At 38.8% G+C, this 17,401-nt stretch overlaps 1 protein-coding gene across 1 annotated transcript in view; it reads right to left on the reverse strand.

Annotated features, from left to right (window-relative positions):
* Positions 1 to 499: 499 nt before the first annotated feature.
* Positions 500 to 17,401, reverse strand: part of grk6 (G protein-coupled receptor kinase 6) — a 55,729-nt gene continuing 38,827 nt past the window's right edge. Inside the window, exons 7-16 of the mRNA XM_018679666.2 lie at positions 16,340 to 16,403; positions 12,927 to 13,067; positions 11,908 to 12,098; positions 11,779 to 11,816; positions 9,521 to 9,610; positions 9,209 to 9,417; positions 8,014 to 8,151; positions 7,053 to 7,187; positions 6,372 to 6,506; positions 500 to 5,349 (exon numbers count right to left, since the gene is read on the reverse strand). Of these exons, the coding sequence (XP_018535182.1) occupies positions 5,299 to 5,349; positions 6,372 to 6,506; positions 7,053 to 7,187; positions 8,014 to 8,151; positions 9,209 to 9,417; positions 9,521 to 9,610; positions 11,779 to 11,816; positions 11,908 to 12,098; positions 12,927 to 13,067; positions 16,340 to 16,403 (1,192 nt within the window). The 3' untranslated portion in view covers positions 500 to 5,298. The remainder of the gene's footprint in view (positions 5,350 to 6,371; positions 6,507 to 7,052; positions 7,188 to 8,013; positions 8,152 to 9,208; positions 9,418 to 9,520; positions 9,611 to 11,778; positions 11,817 to 11,907; positions 12,099 to 12,926; positions 13,068 to 16,339; positions 16,404 to 17,401) is intronic.

Genomic DNA, 17,401 nt, shown 5'->3' on the forward strand with positions numbered 1-17,401 from the left:
GACATATGAACCACTATTCATGCAGATTATGCAGCTAGCATGCTACAAATGTTACCTATGTATAATGTCAAAAAGTTACCTAATTTGTTTTATGCTGACTTTATGCACTCAGTTCTCTGTCTGAAATACGCTGAAAATGTTAAAAATATTTAGTGAATTAGAGGCAAATTCCAGATAGAAAGAAATAATGGAGGGAGGAGTTTCGCAAACATATCAGAGAACACAAAGGTTCCCAAAGGAATGAATGGACGGCTTGCATAGATACACAGACCTCTATGTGAGGCATTAGTCACTGAAGAGCTAAAAGGTTTTTCAATTATTACTTTTCTCATAAGACTTGTCCTGTAGCTGCAGTAGAAATATCTGAGTGATTGGTAAAAGCACTGCAGAGCTTCAGAGTTGATGTTGCCTTAAATGCTTTCATAACCAATCTGAAAAATCTGTGAACATCATGAGAGTGACGGGAGTACTTCAAACTTTGAATCAACTGGACTGGAGATGAATGGTGGCAGTCTGTTTATTAATAGAGGCTGTTTCCTCAGTGTAAGGCTCTCAGGATTAATGAATGGTCTATTAAACAGAGTAAAAACAAAAGCTGTTTCTAAAGCAGTTAAACAAACCTGGACACATTCAGAGCTGTACTCCCTGAATCCTTGAACATGTACAAGCAGAAACAATGAAAAGAAAAACAAGTTCAACATGACATTACAAGTATTTCCTCTGGTTTTCTCATTCTTTCACATAGATCATTTAAACCCGTCAGCGTTTGATGTATTAAAGGTAAACATGAAGTGTTTCGATAATGTTGATAACTGTCCGATCGATCAGTTGTTAGATGTTATTTCCTCCTGGTGGAGTTTATGTTACAAAACAGAAGCTTTCCCTCTGTTCTCACAGTGTTTTACAAGCTGGGCTCAGAAAAACAACACTGGCAACAGAAAAAAACATGATCCACACAAACACAGCTCTAAGTTCTCAGCAGGTGACATCAATTTTTAAACCTATAAAACATTATTGCTAAAATAAAAATAAAAATTAAATAAAGGAGCCTTTCTTTACAACATAGAATCCAAACTGGAATGTACATGAGAGATGCACCAACACAACTTTCTTGGTTTCACTTCAGATAATCAGGTGACACTGAAGCACAACTGGAAAAAAAGACACAAGGAAAAAAAGAAGATTTAAATGAACATGGAAAATAAATTTCTATATTTAGAAAACTGATAAAGAGACTCAATGTCATTCCTGTGTTTGGAAAAACATAACATCCTGCTAAGTTTGCTTTAATTTTAGACACATTTAAATCAAGATTTTAGTCCTACAGGATAAATACTTATTTCTATTTAAATGTTCTACCAATTTAAACAGTTTTTGCCTTACAGGATAATTCTGGTTTGTTACTATTTGGGTCTTTTATTTGGAAAGTTAAGAAACACAAGCAGTCGTGGTTGATTGAAACAGTCTTTCAGCAGCTCACATCACTAAGCTGTGGGAGCATTTATACAAAAATAATTTATGCTTATTTGACATATCACTAACTCCTCACTTGGAGGCAGCCACAGCCTCCCTCGTCTTGATTAAAACAGGGCAGATGGCGTAAAAAACATAATTAATCATCTTTAAATATTTTATAAAAATGTTTTAATAAGGAAAAGCTGGAAATAGCACTTTAATAATGAATCTGTGAGGCCACAGGAAGGAAAACAGGTGATACGCAGTGTGGATGACAGGAAACTATTAATGTATTCATTTATATATTGATTGAAAATATTATGGTGAAAAGTTCATCATTTGAATCTGAATTTGGAGTTGTTTTATTTTGGTGACTGTGGCTTCCACTCAAGTCCTTGTTCTAGAGTCTGACTACAGTTGGAAAATAGCAGGAAAATAAGTCTGGCTAACCTGGCTGTTTGTTTAAAGCCTCTTTTCTGTAACATTAAATATTCATGACTGAGTAAGTGACAGTCAAAGTTTAAAAGAACCCTGTGGACTTTTCTGTTTTTTGTAAGTTAACGAAGTTCAAATATTGCTGTTTCCTGATTGGTGTATGAAAGTGCGACATCACCTTTTTCCAACTGAGCCTTGCCTACTTAAATCTACTGAGGAGATCAAAGGAAAAATCATGTGAAATGACCAGGAAAATGCTGCATCAGTGCCTTTTTAAACCATCCAATCATCTGTCTGCTTGTTTACTCACCCCTCTGATTTCTTTTTAGCAATGACAAATTGACTTTGCAAATATTATTGATACGAATAATTGACAAAGCCAAAAAAAATAAGACCCAAGTTGCAATAAACTGGATTAATCCTTTAAGGCTAATATTGGTGCATCCTCCACACAAAGGAAACAGAGGACAGAGGTTATCTGACAGCAGAGAGACACAGCACAGCAGTTGAGTCCTGACTTAAACATCCAGGTCCTCCGACTCCCCGTCGACCTCTCAGTCTTTATAAAATGGCTGCAGAGAGTCCAGAGTTCAGAGGTCGAGGGCGGGAGAGTCGACAGTCTTTACGGGTAGGGGGGATTCTTTCTTTCAGTCTCATCGTCCTTGTTTTTTGTTTCCCCACTAAGACACTCTACGTCCACCGTGACGGCTCTGATGATGAACATGCAGGGTACCACAGACAGGAAGTGAAATGCAGCAGCAGGGTTAGCATGAACAAACATGTACAGTATGTATAAAAAGAGGCTGGAGTAGTACCTTCAAACACCAAAAGGCACCTTGGATGGGAAGGAATTTGTCATCTTTGATCTTATTCATGGATAAACTGGTTTGGTTTAGATTTGATTAAAAAAAAAACAACAAAACAACAACAACAACAAAAAAAAAAAGTCAAGAGCTGAACATGAAGCAGATAAGAAACTGGCAGACTGAAAGACTATACAAAGAAACCCGAACAATAAATCCATCAATGCAAGTGCTCATCAAAAGGCCACTTCTGACAATAATTCATTTAAGATAAAACCCCCCAAAAAACAGACAAGTCGGTTGATTATTTTTAAAAACAAACCAATTATGAAGCAAATGTCTTAAAGGGTAAGTCCTGTTTTCCAACACAGGTGGAGTTAGAGCTGCAACAAAAGTCAATCAGTTGAATGAGAAAAAATTTATCAGTAACTATTTTGTGAACGAGTAATCGCCTTAGTACAGTTTTAAAAGCAAAAACGCCAAACACCTGTTAGTTCCAGCTTCTCAAATCTGAGAACTTGTTTGTCTTGTCATACGTAAACCGACCATCTTTGGATTTTTGACTGTTACTTGGACAAAATAACATGACATTTGAGGACGTCACACTGGGCTGTGGGGAATCAGTTTGAGCTTTTCAGCTTCTCAAATGTGAGAATGTGTTGTTTTTCTTGTTTTACATCGCAATAATCACAATGAGACATTTTATGACATGCCCTGGTGCTGTAGGATGTTCAGTTCCTTTCAGAGGATTGGATGGACGGATGACATTAATTCGCTGTGGGACAGTTAAAGGAGAATTACGCACTTTAATGAATTCACGGTTGTTGTGTCCAAAGATGAAGAACTGACAGCAGGAACAAGAAACTCAGCCTGGACAAGACAGATGTTACAACTTGATGAGACTTTGGCGTCTTCCCAAACATCAGTCTACAGAAATAACATGACAGCCATTTGTACATTCAGAGGTATTTCATTTTAATAGCTTAAAATGGCCATATTCTTTGAGGAAGCCATTGACTGCAACAGTACCAGCTGAGGCATTTCACTGAAGTGACGAACAGACCAGCTTCAGTCTTTGTGTGACGCAGGGTTTGACCCGAAAGCTTCAGTTACTCTCGTTGTCATTGCAGTGACTTCAGAAACATCTGAACGGGCAAAACTTTGGAGTTTGTTCTTGTTTTGTTAACCACCATGGAGCAGGAGTGATCAGCTCCTCGCAAAGTATTACTCCTTTTCACAAGGTCATGCTCCAGCTTGACGGGCACTGCACCTAAAGGTCTTCATGGGTCCCCTGAAAACCGTAGAATACAAGACCTTATTGGGGTACCGATGCAATGGTTTCCTACGGTCAAACAGGTCCAAGGTTGGGTTCTGTTCTATTGCCACAGGTCCTGGGTCTCGTTAACATAATGCGTAATACCAGCATGGATCTGAGAAGACCCAGACATGATGAAGTGTCCCTGGTAAATGAACAGGCAATCGGAAAAGGATAAAGTTATTATTTTGCTCAATTCAACAATGCCGATTCTAACTAAATTGCATTTGTCGCCCGTCACCGTGACAAATGTGTTTAATCTGAAATAACGAGTAGATTTGCCAAGCATGGCCAGGGACAGGAGAAAGCTTTAACTTTATAGCTGCAAACTTTATTTATTTAGTTTTGAAAATTAAAGGACCCAATTCGGTGCCAATTGGGTCTTTGTCTCCTGGCTGACATTTCTTAGTTCTGTGTGGGTTCAGGTTCTAGCTTTAAAGTACTAGACAATTCCAGTTCGGGTTCAGTACCTTTCCGAGTCTCTGGGTTCAAATTTTTGTACTCGTAAAGACGTCTACTCTGAAGCACTGAACTGATGAGAGTAACTGATGCCACACTGACACGAGTCGATTGTCTCAAGAAATCAATAGTGAAAAAAAACCCCAAAACAAGGTTGATATAAAAATATCTGCAGATGTAGACTTCATGGCTCTGATGTCACTAGTTCAAAACCATAATGTCCAAGCAAAGAAAAAGAAAATGGAATTAGAATAGAAGTAAAATAGAGCTGAAAATGCAGTGAGGTTTTGTCACAGCAGAGTGGAGGGCAGAAGAAATTGAGTGGTCATAGTTCATGAGCTGAAAGTCACTGGTTTGATTTCTCCCCAGGACAAAGTGGGGGAAAATGTAAAGAGATTGAGGAATCATCCTCAGTCCTCCCTTCGTTAAAAACCACTGTCACGGTGCCCTCAAGCAAGGCACTTTTACAGCAGGCGATTGTTCCAGTTGGAGCAGCAGCAGCAGCAGCAACTCCCGGTTCACTAACATGGAAATGTGTAAGTGGACGAATGTGAAAGCAACAAAGCCTTCCCTGGACAAAAAAAATAAAAAAATAAAAAAATAAAAACAAACAAAAGCAAAAAAAGAAAAAAAAATCTTCTGTCCCTGTCTCCTGGTTTTGGAACGCATCGATTCACTCTTTTTAAATAACATTAAACATTATGGCTATGCTGAAAATATACATTCTGACAGAGATAGTACTATCTTAAAAATACAAATGTGCAAAAGTTGTAAACAAATAAGATCCTGTGTGTGTGTGTGTGTGTGTGTGTGTGTGTGTGTGTGTGTGTGTCACAGCCTGGTGGGCTCCTCATCACTATCACTGCAGTTACCACAGCACTCCTGCACAAAGAGGCAGAAAACAAAGAGTCAGTTTCACAATAAACAAGTTCATTATGAAATAAATGTTGCACAATGTAGAATAATGATGGCTTCAGTGCTTAGACTTCCACTATGTAATGCTGTTTCCCACCCAGTATGGAAAGTGGTTCATTTTACGGCACAAAGGAAGTGCATCTGCCGTTTCATACAAGTATATCCAGCTGCACAAATGTAAAGGGCGAATGTGAAGTTGAATTTCCAAATGTGTATAGAGTGGTGCATGTCCGAAAACCCAGAAGTAAGTTCACATTTTAGCTCTTTCCGGTTCCCTCCACCCAAAGTCAAGAGGTTTCTTAAGTGGTTAGATGTTTGAAATAAGGTCTGTTGTTTTAACTCAAGCTCAAGAAAGGCTTTTGTAGAAGAGCTCAGAGCTAAATGAAATGACCAGTTGGAAGCGTTGACGTCATGTGATCGTGGTGTAGTTGGTCACAGTTTATTTTCTCGAATAATCCAAAACCCATTGAGAAAATCCCATTGGCTTTTTGTGGAGGGAACCAGGCTGACGCTAACTTCAGGTTGGACTTCAGAAATACATCATCCCTGCACCACTCTATTGTGCAACCAAAACTAAAGAAGGAAAGAAGGAAACCAAAAGAAGGGCGAAACTTTTGTTTTCCCTTGTAGCTATTGAAAGCTTTCCCTAGGTAGCAGTAATGGCAGTCAGTAGTGTAGCGGCATAGTAGAAAGTAACATAAAATGAAAATATTCAAATAAAGTTCAGTTACATATAAAGATGTGAAATAACTTGTGTCTGATTTGATTTTTCAACAAAGTAGATCAATTACCTTCATAAAAATTATTAAAAATACATCTGCCCCTTCTCTCTCATTAAAAAATTCATAACCTATGAATATGTAAATATTCATTAACTGCTGGACACAGTATGAGTCCTTCTAAACTGAAAAATTCATCCGTATCTGCACCAGAGGTTTCAGGTTTCTTTGGTTCTTTGGTTTCTTGGTGAGGAGAGAGTCTCCACCCACCTGTCTGCCAAACAGCCGCTGCAGGAGTCCCTGTTTGGGCGGAGGAGACGGCTGCCCTCTCCAGTCCAGGTCAGGGGGAACTGCTCCGTCCTGGTAGAATATGTTCAGCTCTGCGAAACACTCTGTCTCGATCATCTGCAGAAGCAAAAGATCAAACTGGAAATATTAACTGAATTACTTAATATGTGACCAAACTGTCTGTCGATGTGGAAACAGATAAAGTCTGAAAGTTTGCAGACGACACCATCTTTTATATTTGAATTTTCTTGTCTGTTGCACATACAACTTTTTCCCTCCTCATATTAGTACACGTAACAAACAACATAATTTAATCACATTTTCCACTTGGTTTCCTGTTGTTTAAGGTTTGACTGGCGCTCCTTTGATTACATTATGTTGTTACACGTTTTGATTTAATGGTACATGACTCTTAAAATTAGTTACAGTTTGAGTGCACTGATGTTACAAGATTCATTCTCCCCGCTTTTAAATTGTTTGTGAGCTGTTTATGGTGCAGGAAAAAAGTTTCCAAGCTATGACATAATTGTTGTTTATCATCATGCTCATGGTGGAATAACTAGAATACATTGAACAGGGCTGATTAGTTCTTTCTTATGGCACATGAGTATACAGTACAGTATTGTACTACGAGTTGTGTAGTTGTGTGAGTTGTGTTCTGACCTCATTTTGCCAGGGAATAGAAACACTGCCCGTGGACACTTTGCTGTAGAAAGACTCGTCTTTTGGCTCCAGCTCGACACCTTTCACTGTGGAGAATTGCTCGATGTCCAGCACGTCTTTACAGTAGATGGCCTGCTGGCTGCAAAACAAAACCCACTTCCTTCAATAACACACTCAAGACAGGAAGAGTCCAACATGTTCACAACATTTATTTCAAGTGGAGCTTTAACTGTACAAATACTTCAAGTTTCCACTTCAGTCTGCTGTAAATGGTAAACTTGGCGTCTCTTTTGTTTGGATTGAAACTCCCTCTGTCCTCACAGAACATCAGACCTGCTCTCACTGTGGGGAAGCCTTCCTGTACAGACACTGTGCCGCTCAATTATGCATTCTCCATATAATGAGACCCAGTGACAGTCTTATTAATCAGATTAATTAATTCCTCTTCCTGTGCTAGAGAGAATATCAAATCTCCACTTCTCTGTTTAAAGGAGCAGTCTGACATTTCATGAAACATACTTTGTTCTCCCACTGGAAGCTGCAGTATATGAGAAGATTGATGTTGTTAGTTACACTCGTGCCATTATTGAAGCTACTAGTTAAATCTATGATACAATGATGGTGTATTAGGCCCATAAAAACAATGACAGAGCCGCAGGAGGTGGGTAATATTCAGAGAAAAAACTCTGAATCTCAGATATTAAAGTCATAAATTTATGATAAAAAAATTGAAATATTTTCTAAGATAATAAAGTCAGATATCTGCAAGAGAAAATGCAGAAATTCCCTGAGATTAAAGTCACAGATTTACAAGAAAAACTAAGAAAAATAATTGCTTCACTTGACAAGGATGGATCAACATCATCAAACCTCAAACCACAGGCCTGTTATTCCTGCAGTGGATGACCTGATCGAATCATACTGTGCAATAAGCCGATGGTGGGGTGTTCTGCAGACTTACGTCAGGGATGAAGGGCACCTGCAGCATGCCGGCCTCCAGCCGTTTGAAGTTAATGGAGCGGAAGATGGGATGGGCTTTGACCTCAGAGGCTCCACCCCCCTGACAGCCCAGCCTCTCTGTGGGATCTTTGGCCAGCAACTGCAGGGTTAGCAAAAACAACAACAAACAAAACGTTAAAACAACAGAACGTGACAAAACATGTTTTCAAATCCCTGCTGTGGCTTAAACAACTGATCCATTACGTCTAACCAGCATAAAATAACCTTTATCTGTCTTTAAAGAAACACCAGAGACAAAACAATAAAACAAAGTAAAAAGATTAAAATAGCAGAGCTATTTGTGGAATGCATTATAAGCAGTATTATAAAAACTTGAAGAGGCAATAGACAACTTTACCCCTCACACCTAATGTTTCCACAAGGCACTGCTGCTGCAAAGACAAGACCTTCTTGCTACAGTTGAAGCAAGAAACAACTGTAGGAATCCCAGTTTGAGCTAGAAAGCCTAGCTAAGCTCCACCATTTCTGCTGCCTGGGGAAAGCTCCTGATATCTGCCTGGAAAACAAAAGTCCAGCCATTTTTCTGTTTTGGCTGTACAACACCACATTTGGAAGTTCAGCTTCCTTCATGTTTGCTCTTCACACTCTTCTCACGTTCGTGAAAGAAAAACATCAAACCAAATATCAGCAAATGAAACGACCAAACTCACCACAGCTTTACCTTAAGAGACAATAACATGTCAACTTACAGGCAAGCAGTCAGTAGAAGACAGAACCTGGGGGCGTTTTATACAAAATATGGAAGATTTAACTCAAATTTACTCTTACTGAGAATAGAAACAGAACTCATGAGGCTCATTGTCTTCATTTATATTTCTGTTTATTTTATGTATACATCTATTGGTTGTGTTTTAATTAATTGGGAGCTGTTCATTCTTAGTGTTTTTTGTTGTTGAAATGAAATAAAAACATTGTTGGGAGAAATATGGGGATTATATATCGCTCTTTGTGTAAGTTAAAAGTCTGAGCTCACCTTGCTACTCAGAATAATGAGTCAGGGAATGATTTGATGGTGTTGATACAAGGTTTGCTCTGGAAGTCTAGAGTGTGGTAGAATATGGAGCTTAAGCAGATGGGAGCTAGAGACGAGTGGAAACGAGAGACGAGTGGATTTGGCGGCTCGTACATCCACCCACCATTTTGCAGAGGGACTTGGCGTCCTCGGAGAACTTGCTGGAATATTCCTCCTCCACCTCCCTCACCAGCCGCTCCACTTCCTCCCTCTTGATCTTCTTCTTCCTCTGCTGGAAGGGCGACTGGCCTTCGATCATCTCGTACAGCAGGCAGCCCAGCGCCCACCAGTCTGGGCTGAAGGTGTAGCGCTCGTTTTTCACCACCTCTGGAGCTGGAGGAGACGAGGAAGGTCACGTTAGGGGGTGACATTTTTACCTCCTTCCAGTTCCTACTGCTTGTCAGTAAAGGTAGATAAAAGGTCAGAGGTCACTTACCCATGTATCCTACTGTTCCCACTCGTCCTTTGATGGTCTGTCCCTCTGGCACATGAACTGCTAGACCCAGATCTGATATCCTGATGTGGCCTGAACGCAGGCACAAACAAAGAGATGACAGAAAATCCAAGAAATGTTTCAGATTTATTCAGTATCACTGAGCTTTTTTTCTTGTCACAAGTTCTGTCTCTTATCACCACCAGCTCTGATTCACGCTGCACTAAACATTCAAAAAGTTTATTATATTTTTCTTCTGAATCAGAAAATATTTCAAAGTATTATACAGGTTTATTTTCTTTTGTGCTTTTGAATCTGCTTTGGATGATAACTGCAGCTTTTCATGTGCAAAATAGACATTATTAAATAATATGAAGTATTCAAGATACAATCAGACGTCTAAGTAGAATCGTAGGAAATCATCAAGATGTCAAAAACAGAGCTTGTTGGAGAATCTTCTTAATAGTTTTCTTATTAAAAATCAAGAAAAAAGCACATTCTGAAGTTGTATGTGTTGTAAGTGCTCTCTGTCTAAGTTTTCAGTTTTTTCATTTGCTCTTATGTCTGTGAAGCACTGTAAATGGTAATATAGGTTATTAGTATTATTTTTGCTGTTACTTTGCATTAGTAGCAAACAGAAATCCTATTTTTTCAGACTTTTTCTTGAATTCTTTCAGCTGGACTCTCTAACTGTGAAGGAATACTGACCGTGTTTCTCACATTCACACAAGTTTAAACATAAAGCCTATACGTAAAGACGGCATATCTATGAGAGTCCTGCAGACACCTCGAGGTCACACAGCTGTGTTCTGGTCAGATCGTTCACGCTGATCTCGAGAATTTGTTTCCAATCTTGTGATTTATGAAGAAGTCATCGCTCTGAGAGCATCATGTGTTTGTTGAAGCCTCTTCCATCAGAGTGATAATGATTTTTATGTTTGTTTCCTTTGATCTATTCCGTGCAAACAACCAGCAGATTTCAGGCTTTAGAGTTCAGCCGCATTGTCGGAGAAAATCCTGCATTTTTACGCTCTTTAGTCGCAGTAATCTCTGTGTATATATATATAAGCTGAGGAACAACGAATTAATCAGTCTGGTGTTTGCATTTTGTCACAGTTTTATTACTTTAACTGACAACAGAACATTGACATCATCCTGTTTCTGGCTGCTTTAAGAGCCCTTCTAACTCACTGTGTTATCACCAACTCAAAAAATAATTAAAAAAAGCAATTACATTCTTGCATTTTTCTGGGGGGTTTTCTTGTTTTTTTTTTGTTTTGTTTTTTTTTTAAATTAGGGTCTAATTGCATGTGTGTGATTAAAACTCTTCAGCAGAGTCTTACTCTGCCAGAGGAGAGTTTTCTCTCACAGCTTTTTGTTTTAGATCAGACAATGCTGTTGGAGTCAGAGCACCCTCTGGTGATTCACAGCGGAAATATTATCTTGCATAGAAAAATCTGACTCCTTTACACCCAAAAACAGTCAAATATTCTGCAGAATCACATGTAAAGACAGTGTTTTTATCTTCTGGCCACAGCATTTTTCAATTATATTTTCAGAGATGGAAGTTTAAGGGGGAATGTACAGTGTATGTTGTGAATTAATAATTAATGAAGCTCTAACTTTAATTACATATGCATCAAGTAATTAAATTTGCACTTGTTTATGAAACAATAAAATTATCACACGCACATTAAATATGTCAATCAAAAGTTGTATTTCAGTCGTCTGTCTTTTAAGAATATTTTAGGAATTGCTGAATTATTTTAAAGGTTAACTCAAGATCCACTTACTCTCTTGTTTAGTATTCAACTGTATCATTTGGATTTTCAGTTATTACTGTAAATCAGTGGTTTTATAAATATGACAGTGCTCACCCTCAGATAAAACCAAGATGTATTTTAGCCTGTATTTGTTTTGATTTTGGCTAAGTGGCCAAATTAAATATCCGCACTTCCTCTTGACAAAGCAGCCTGTAAATGTACAGATCACTGGATTATTTTGATATTGAACAAAACTTAAAAACATGATGATTCTCAGGCAAGTTCTGGAGTTATAAAGAGCATCTTTTCTGTGATTTCTGAGTGGATTTATGGATGTTTATTCACAATACTTCAGAGATAATATCTCTAATATATCTGAGATGATATCTTCAGGAAGCGTAAGTCACGCAGAATCTAAAAATGTGTGTTTCATGTCTGTGTTTCAGATTTGATTGAGTTATGACTCTGAGAACGAAGACAAAGTGGACTACTACTTACCGTGATCATCCAGCAGGATGTTCTCTGGTTTGAGGTCTCTGTGTGACAGAGAAAGAAAAAGACTCGGAGTGAGAAACAAAACAAAGAGAAGGAAGAACACGTCCGTCTTTGAGGTTTAAACGTGCTGACCGGTAGACGATGCGTTCTCGGTGCAGGTCCTCCAGCCCACAGCAGATCTCCGCGGAGTAGAAGACGGCTCTCGTCTCGTCGAAACCCGCCTCGCCCATGTGATAGATGTGAAACTTCAGGTCTCCTCCGTTCATGAGGGTCAACACGAGGCACAGAGCATCCTTCGTCTCGTAGGCGTACGCTAAACTCACCTGCAGAGGAGTGGCATGAGTTTTTTTAGACTTTGGATTGTTGCTCAGACAAAACAAGACACTTAAGGATTAAGGATCATTCACGTGGAGTTGTGTTTGTGTCCACATGATAAATCTAAGTCCAGTCATCCCTCTCTTTTAGCTCAGTTTTTGGTCTCCTTCACCTCCAGAGGGAAACATCTAGCTCTTTAGCTGCTAAAAGTGCAATATTTCTATCTAAAATGTGGTGGAATAACTGAAGAAAGTCTCAAATACAGTGACTACCTCCCACTGCCTTCCTCTGATCTCTATATGTTACAGTGGATTTTTCCTTTAATGCAAGATTTATTCAGGAAGTTGAAGACACCGTTCCCTGCACGTTTCCACAACTAAAATAGCAAAACTTGGTGCCAAAGTTTCTAAGAAATTAAGTTAAATAAAGTAAATAAAGTCCAACTGGGTTATTTTTACATTGAAACCATGTTGAACCCCCTCGGGAACTTCCAGGCCTGGGAGCTCCGGACAAAACCAACCGACTGCTGTCCAAATCAAATAAGCTGAACGTAGGTCATCTGGCAGAGAATCAAACCGAACCGGAGACGGAACAAACCACAAATGTTGTCTTTTAATTATAGTTAATGTTGCATGCGTCACGTCCAACTTCCACACATGGCAAACAAACTCAGGAGGAAATATGTGAAGCGTTTCACTATTTAAATGTCTATTTTTGGAAGAAAGAAAAAGGAAATATACACTGTATATCTTCCCAAAAAAGACCAAAACCAACAAGGACATTTCTTTCTTTTGAAAGAGTTGTTGAAAATATTGTAAATAAGATGAGCTGCTTACTACAAATCTGCTGTTGACTTTCTCCAGGATCTGTTTCTCGTTGAGTGCCATTGACTCTCCTTTCCTCTTCTTTATCCTCTTCTTCTCCAGCTTCTTGCAGGCGTACATTTTTCCTGTGGCCCGTACCTGACACGCACACACCTGCAGGGAGGGAGGACGGGGGAGGAAAGAGTTCCCAGGAAGAGAATTTCATTTCCATTTAAACACAGAAACAAGCTACACTAATAAAAGATACAATACACTCTGTTAATAAAACAGAGGCTACTTCATCGCCGTCCAACTTGTGACTTCACATTTCTATGAGCATCAGGACCAAAAACAAAACTGTGATTGTAAATGATCTAATTATAAGAAAATGGACCTAAGACATTAAAAAACAGAGGCTCACAGACAAAGTGTGATTAAAGGAAAAAAAAAGAACTTCTCTGTTTCCTCTGCTGCGTTCAGGTGTAAATTGTTGCTGTATAATTGGGCTCGAACTCTTGAAAATTAAACCAAATCTTGGATTTTGAGCTGTTGCATATGGTAAAGCCCCTTACACTCTGAGAATACGATTGTATCTCAGAGAAGTTGGCTCCAGAAATTGTATTTCTGAGTCTCTCAGATCTGAATCCAAAAACCTATTCAATTGTTATTCCACTGATTTTCACTGTGACGAGAAAGAGAAGAGGTTAACGGTTGCAGTTGCTAAATTACAGTTTTTAAATGAATGACGCCAGTGGGTGCTAACATTAGGCTAATGTTAGCACCTGCTGCTAATGTTAGCACCAGTTCACAGGACACAGCACTGCGGCATCTTGAAAACGAGAGCTTTGGGAAAGTTGGTCCCGGAAACAGTATTTTGATTGGTTGTGACGTCTTGACTTAAAAGCAGATTATTCTTGTGGTCCTCCTTTAAATGCATGAAAGAATTCCCTGCAAATACATGACCAGCCCTGGTGTATCTGTTTGATATGTCCCTGAGCAGAACCTCTTAGAATAACGTCAAAGGTTAACGTGTAACTTCAGCTACTACTATTAAAGCCAACGTGCCGTAACACATCCAATGAGTATGTTCTCCTTCTTCTTTTCATGTACCCCTCATTATCTCATGACCTGACTGCTCATCCATTTTAATCAGTTATCACCATGAGATCAGAATGGCATCAAGACTCAAATATGCAACACAGAGACACCATTCAATGGCGTGTAATGGAATTTAGACGCTACCAGACGAAGTCCTTCTTTTCAGGAGCCAAGGAGAAGATTCACTTAGAAACGCCACAATCAAAGCCTTTCAAGTCACTGAAGATTTTTCTTTAAGGCACTTGTTCTATTTTGACCACTGTAGAAACAGTAGTTATTTCTTTGAACCAGAATAAATAGAAGTTTTTTTGTTTTTTTTGGAAACCTACTGTAAGTACAGCAATGCTCTACAGGCTCCTGCTTTATCAAAAACTAATTTGACCTTTTCGTTTTATCTCTTTAAGCTCACCTGGTTATCTTGTTAATAAAAACTAAAACCTTATTTCTTCTACCTTTTCTTATTGTTATTAATGTCTATGCCCAGTGTAAGGAGCTATAAACCCTTCCACTCAAACATCAGGATTGTCGCCATGAGTCTAATTTTAACAAAACTCCTGTCTGAGGTCATGTTCATCTTTTCCTCATGTTTCAGTCATTGTTTCCTGTTTTATTTTGGAATTCTCTCCTCCTTTCTTGTTTCAGATACTTCAGTTCCTACCCTCCCGTGGTTCCCGCTCATGGGATTACCTGCTCCTCCCTAATGAGCTTCACCTGGGTCTAATTGTTTCCCCTCCCCCGAGAGTTTATATAGTCCCTGTGGTTCCTCCCTTCTGTCAGTTTGTCTAAACACCTTGTGTCTAGCAGATGCTCTCAAAATGTGTTTTTATCTTGTCAGAGTACAGGCCTAAAGAGTAACCCAACAAAACTGGCAGTTGTATCATTTGAAAGACTTTCCAAAGATATAATTTGCTGCCCACAACCCTACAACATGAGTCCCCCGACAGCAAATAAAAATACAAAGAAAAGACGAACTAGAATCACATTATGGCGTAGAATAACAGGGTTTTCCATAAGTGTCAGCCAGGACATTAAAACATTCTAAGTCAATTGCTTTCTCACTGTTTGAAGTCACCACTTTTTTATCATGATATGGTCATAATCTTAAACCGGATGAAGGTTTTTTTTTTTTTTTTTTATCATCGGATGTCTGGATCTTCAGAAACAAGCTGAGCAAACGGCCGCTCTCAACATCCTGTGTTCACCCAAGGCATCATAGAAAACGCAGATTTTTAACACAAAATCCTTTTATTCTGTGATTTTAATCACTTGGTCTGCTTTTTCGGAGAAAACGAGAGCTGTGTGGGTAATTCGGCTCCAAGTAAAAACGTCCCGAACCACTAACACTGAAGGAATCCTAATCTTAAAAACAAGCTAACAGAATGTTAGCAGCAGCTCAGCTAACAGCCCACAGCCCCTTACTGACGTCTGCCAAAGAGCACTGGGAAAAACACTGATTTTTAACCGTTTTGGAGAGGAGAAGACCTAAAGATAATTCATCTCCTGGTAAAAAACCTCCTAAACCATGTACGCTGAAGGAATCTTAACCGACAAATGAAACCCAATGAGTTGCAACAATGCAATCAAGCCAGACATTGTATGCACTTGTGGAAAATCCTGAATAATGGCCAGAAAAGTTTTTTTGCAGAGCATTACAATGTCACACTGAAGTTGACCTCTGGCCACCCAATTCTAATGAGTTCATCTTTGAGTCCATGTGGACATTTGTGCCAAATTTGAAGAAATTCCATCAAGGTGCTCCTGACATATCACGTCCGCAAGAATGGGACTGACGACCTGAAAACCTAATGCCTTCCCTTTCATCATTCAAACCAAAACATTTACATGACTTTTCACATATCTAACAATGTAAATAAAAGGCTCATGTACCATAAATCTCATTAAATATGCCCTTGTGTGATAAAGCAGGAAAAATTCATGGTAATGAAGTGAAATCTAATAAATATGAAAAAATAACATTTAAAAAAATCTGATTTAGCTTCTTTGACCAGAGCACATTTATGCCAACAACAGCACTTTTATTCAACAAAGTATGTTGTTGTTTATCATGTGTCACTGGTGGGAAAAATTACATCTGGACACAAAGTGTTATAACTCTAACTTTACACCGTGCCTGTAAAATGCTGAAATAAACTGGTTGAACCGAACTGTCCTGCAGTACTGTCAAATGTTCACAAAGAAAATAAGTGGACTTGGTTTCCTAATTTAACTCCAGCATGTTTTATTCTTGGTAATTGACCTGAGAACATATGAAATGATGATTTAAGGGTTTTAAAAGCAAAACATGTTTATTGCAATGAAAATAAAGTGTTAAATTAAAACATACTCACCTCTCCGAAGCCTCCTTTCCCTAAAACTCTGTACTGTCTGAATGTATTTTTCGTCACCGGTTGCCTGTTGAAAAGAGAGAAGGTCCAATTAAAACAATTTGATGTCTTTGTCTAATTACCTGGACACTGATTTAAAAAATAATGCTCAAATGATGATGTGTTTGGAATGATAACATGCAGAATGTATCGGGTGGAAATGTGGCGACTTCAACACCAACAACTCTGTACAACTGTTGCCATGTTTCCACAGCACAGTGATTTTAAAAACAGGTTAACAAACACCAGCACCGATGATGAACTGGTCCCTCCTGGACTCAGCATCTCCCTTTGGACACTTTGGTCATTCAAGCATTTAAATTAAAAGGACCCTGGGGTATGGACTCATTAAAACAGGCTGAGTCATTTGCTGCTTAATAAGCCCTGTGATGGTGTTTCTCCTGCTTGTTTTAACACGTTTTCCACTGTTAATTTATGCATTTACTTCAAACGACTGAGTCTCAGATTGTTGGTATAAGTATCTGACAACATTATGGATGGGATTCCTACAGAGACAGAGCTTTTTATTAAAGATCCTTTTTGTTTAATCAGAAACATCAATATATAGAACTACCAGACTCCAGTGACAAAAACAGGAATTTTACTGAGCAGAACACAGGAGCTGCTGGAATACCACTACCTGCATCTGTTTGTTTGTGTTACTGTGTGACTTTCAGTGGTGGAAGAAGTATTCAGATAATTTGCTATGGTAAAAGTAACCACACAACAACACAAACCAGCAGATCAAAGCAGTGGTATTCCAGCAGTTTGAGGTAAACGAAGTTTGGTAGTAATGTTAAATATCAGATTACATTTTCTTTGCAGTAGGCCATCAGTCAGTCAAGTTTTCGTGATAAATGATGTAGGAAGTCATGTAGAAAGCGACACTGATTGAGATAAGAGTCAATCTGCAAAAAAATTAAGTTGAACAGGAAGCTGTCGGTATTTAACCCCTCTGTGGATGATACTTCCTAGTATTCTTAGTTGTCTTTAAGTCCTTTGGCCTCCAGAGGTCCCTTTCCTCTT

The sequence above is a fragment of the Lates calcarifer genome, linkage group LG20, assembly GCF_001640805.2.
Source record: "Lates calcarifer isolate ASB-BC8 linkage group LG20, TLL_Latcal_v3, whole genome shotgun sequence".
Lineage (NCBI taxonomy): Eukaryota > Metazoa > Chordata > Actinopteri > Centropomidae > Lates > Lates calcarifer.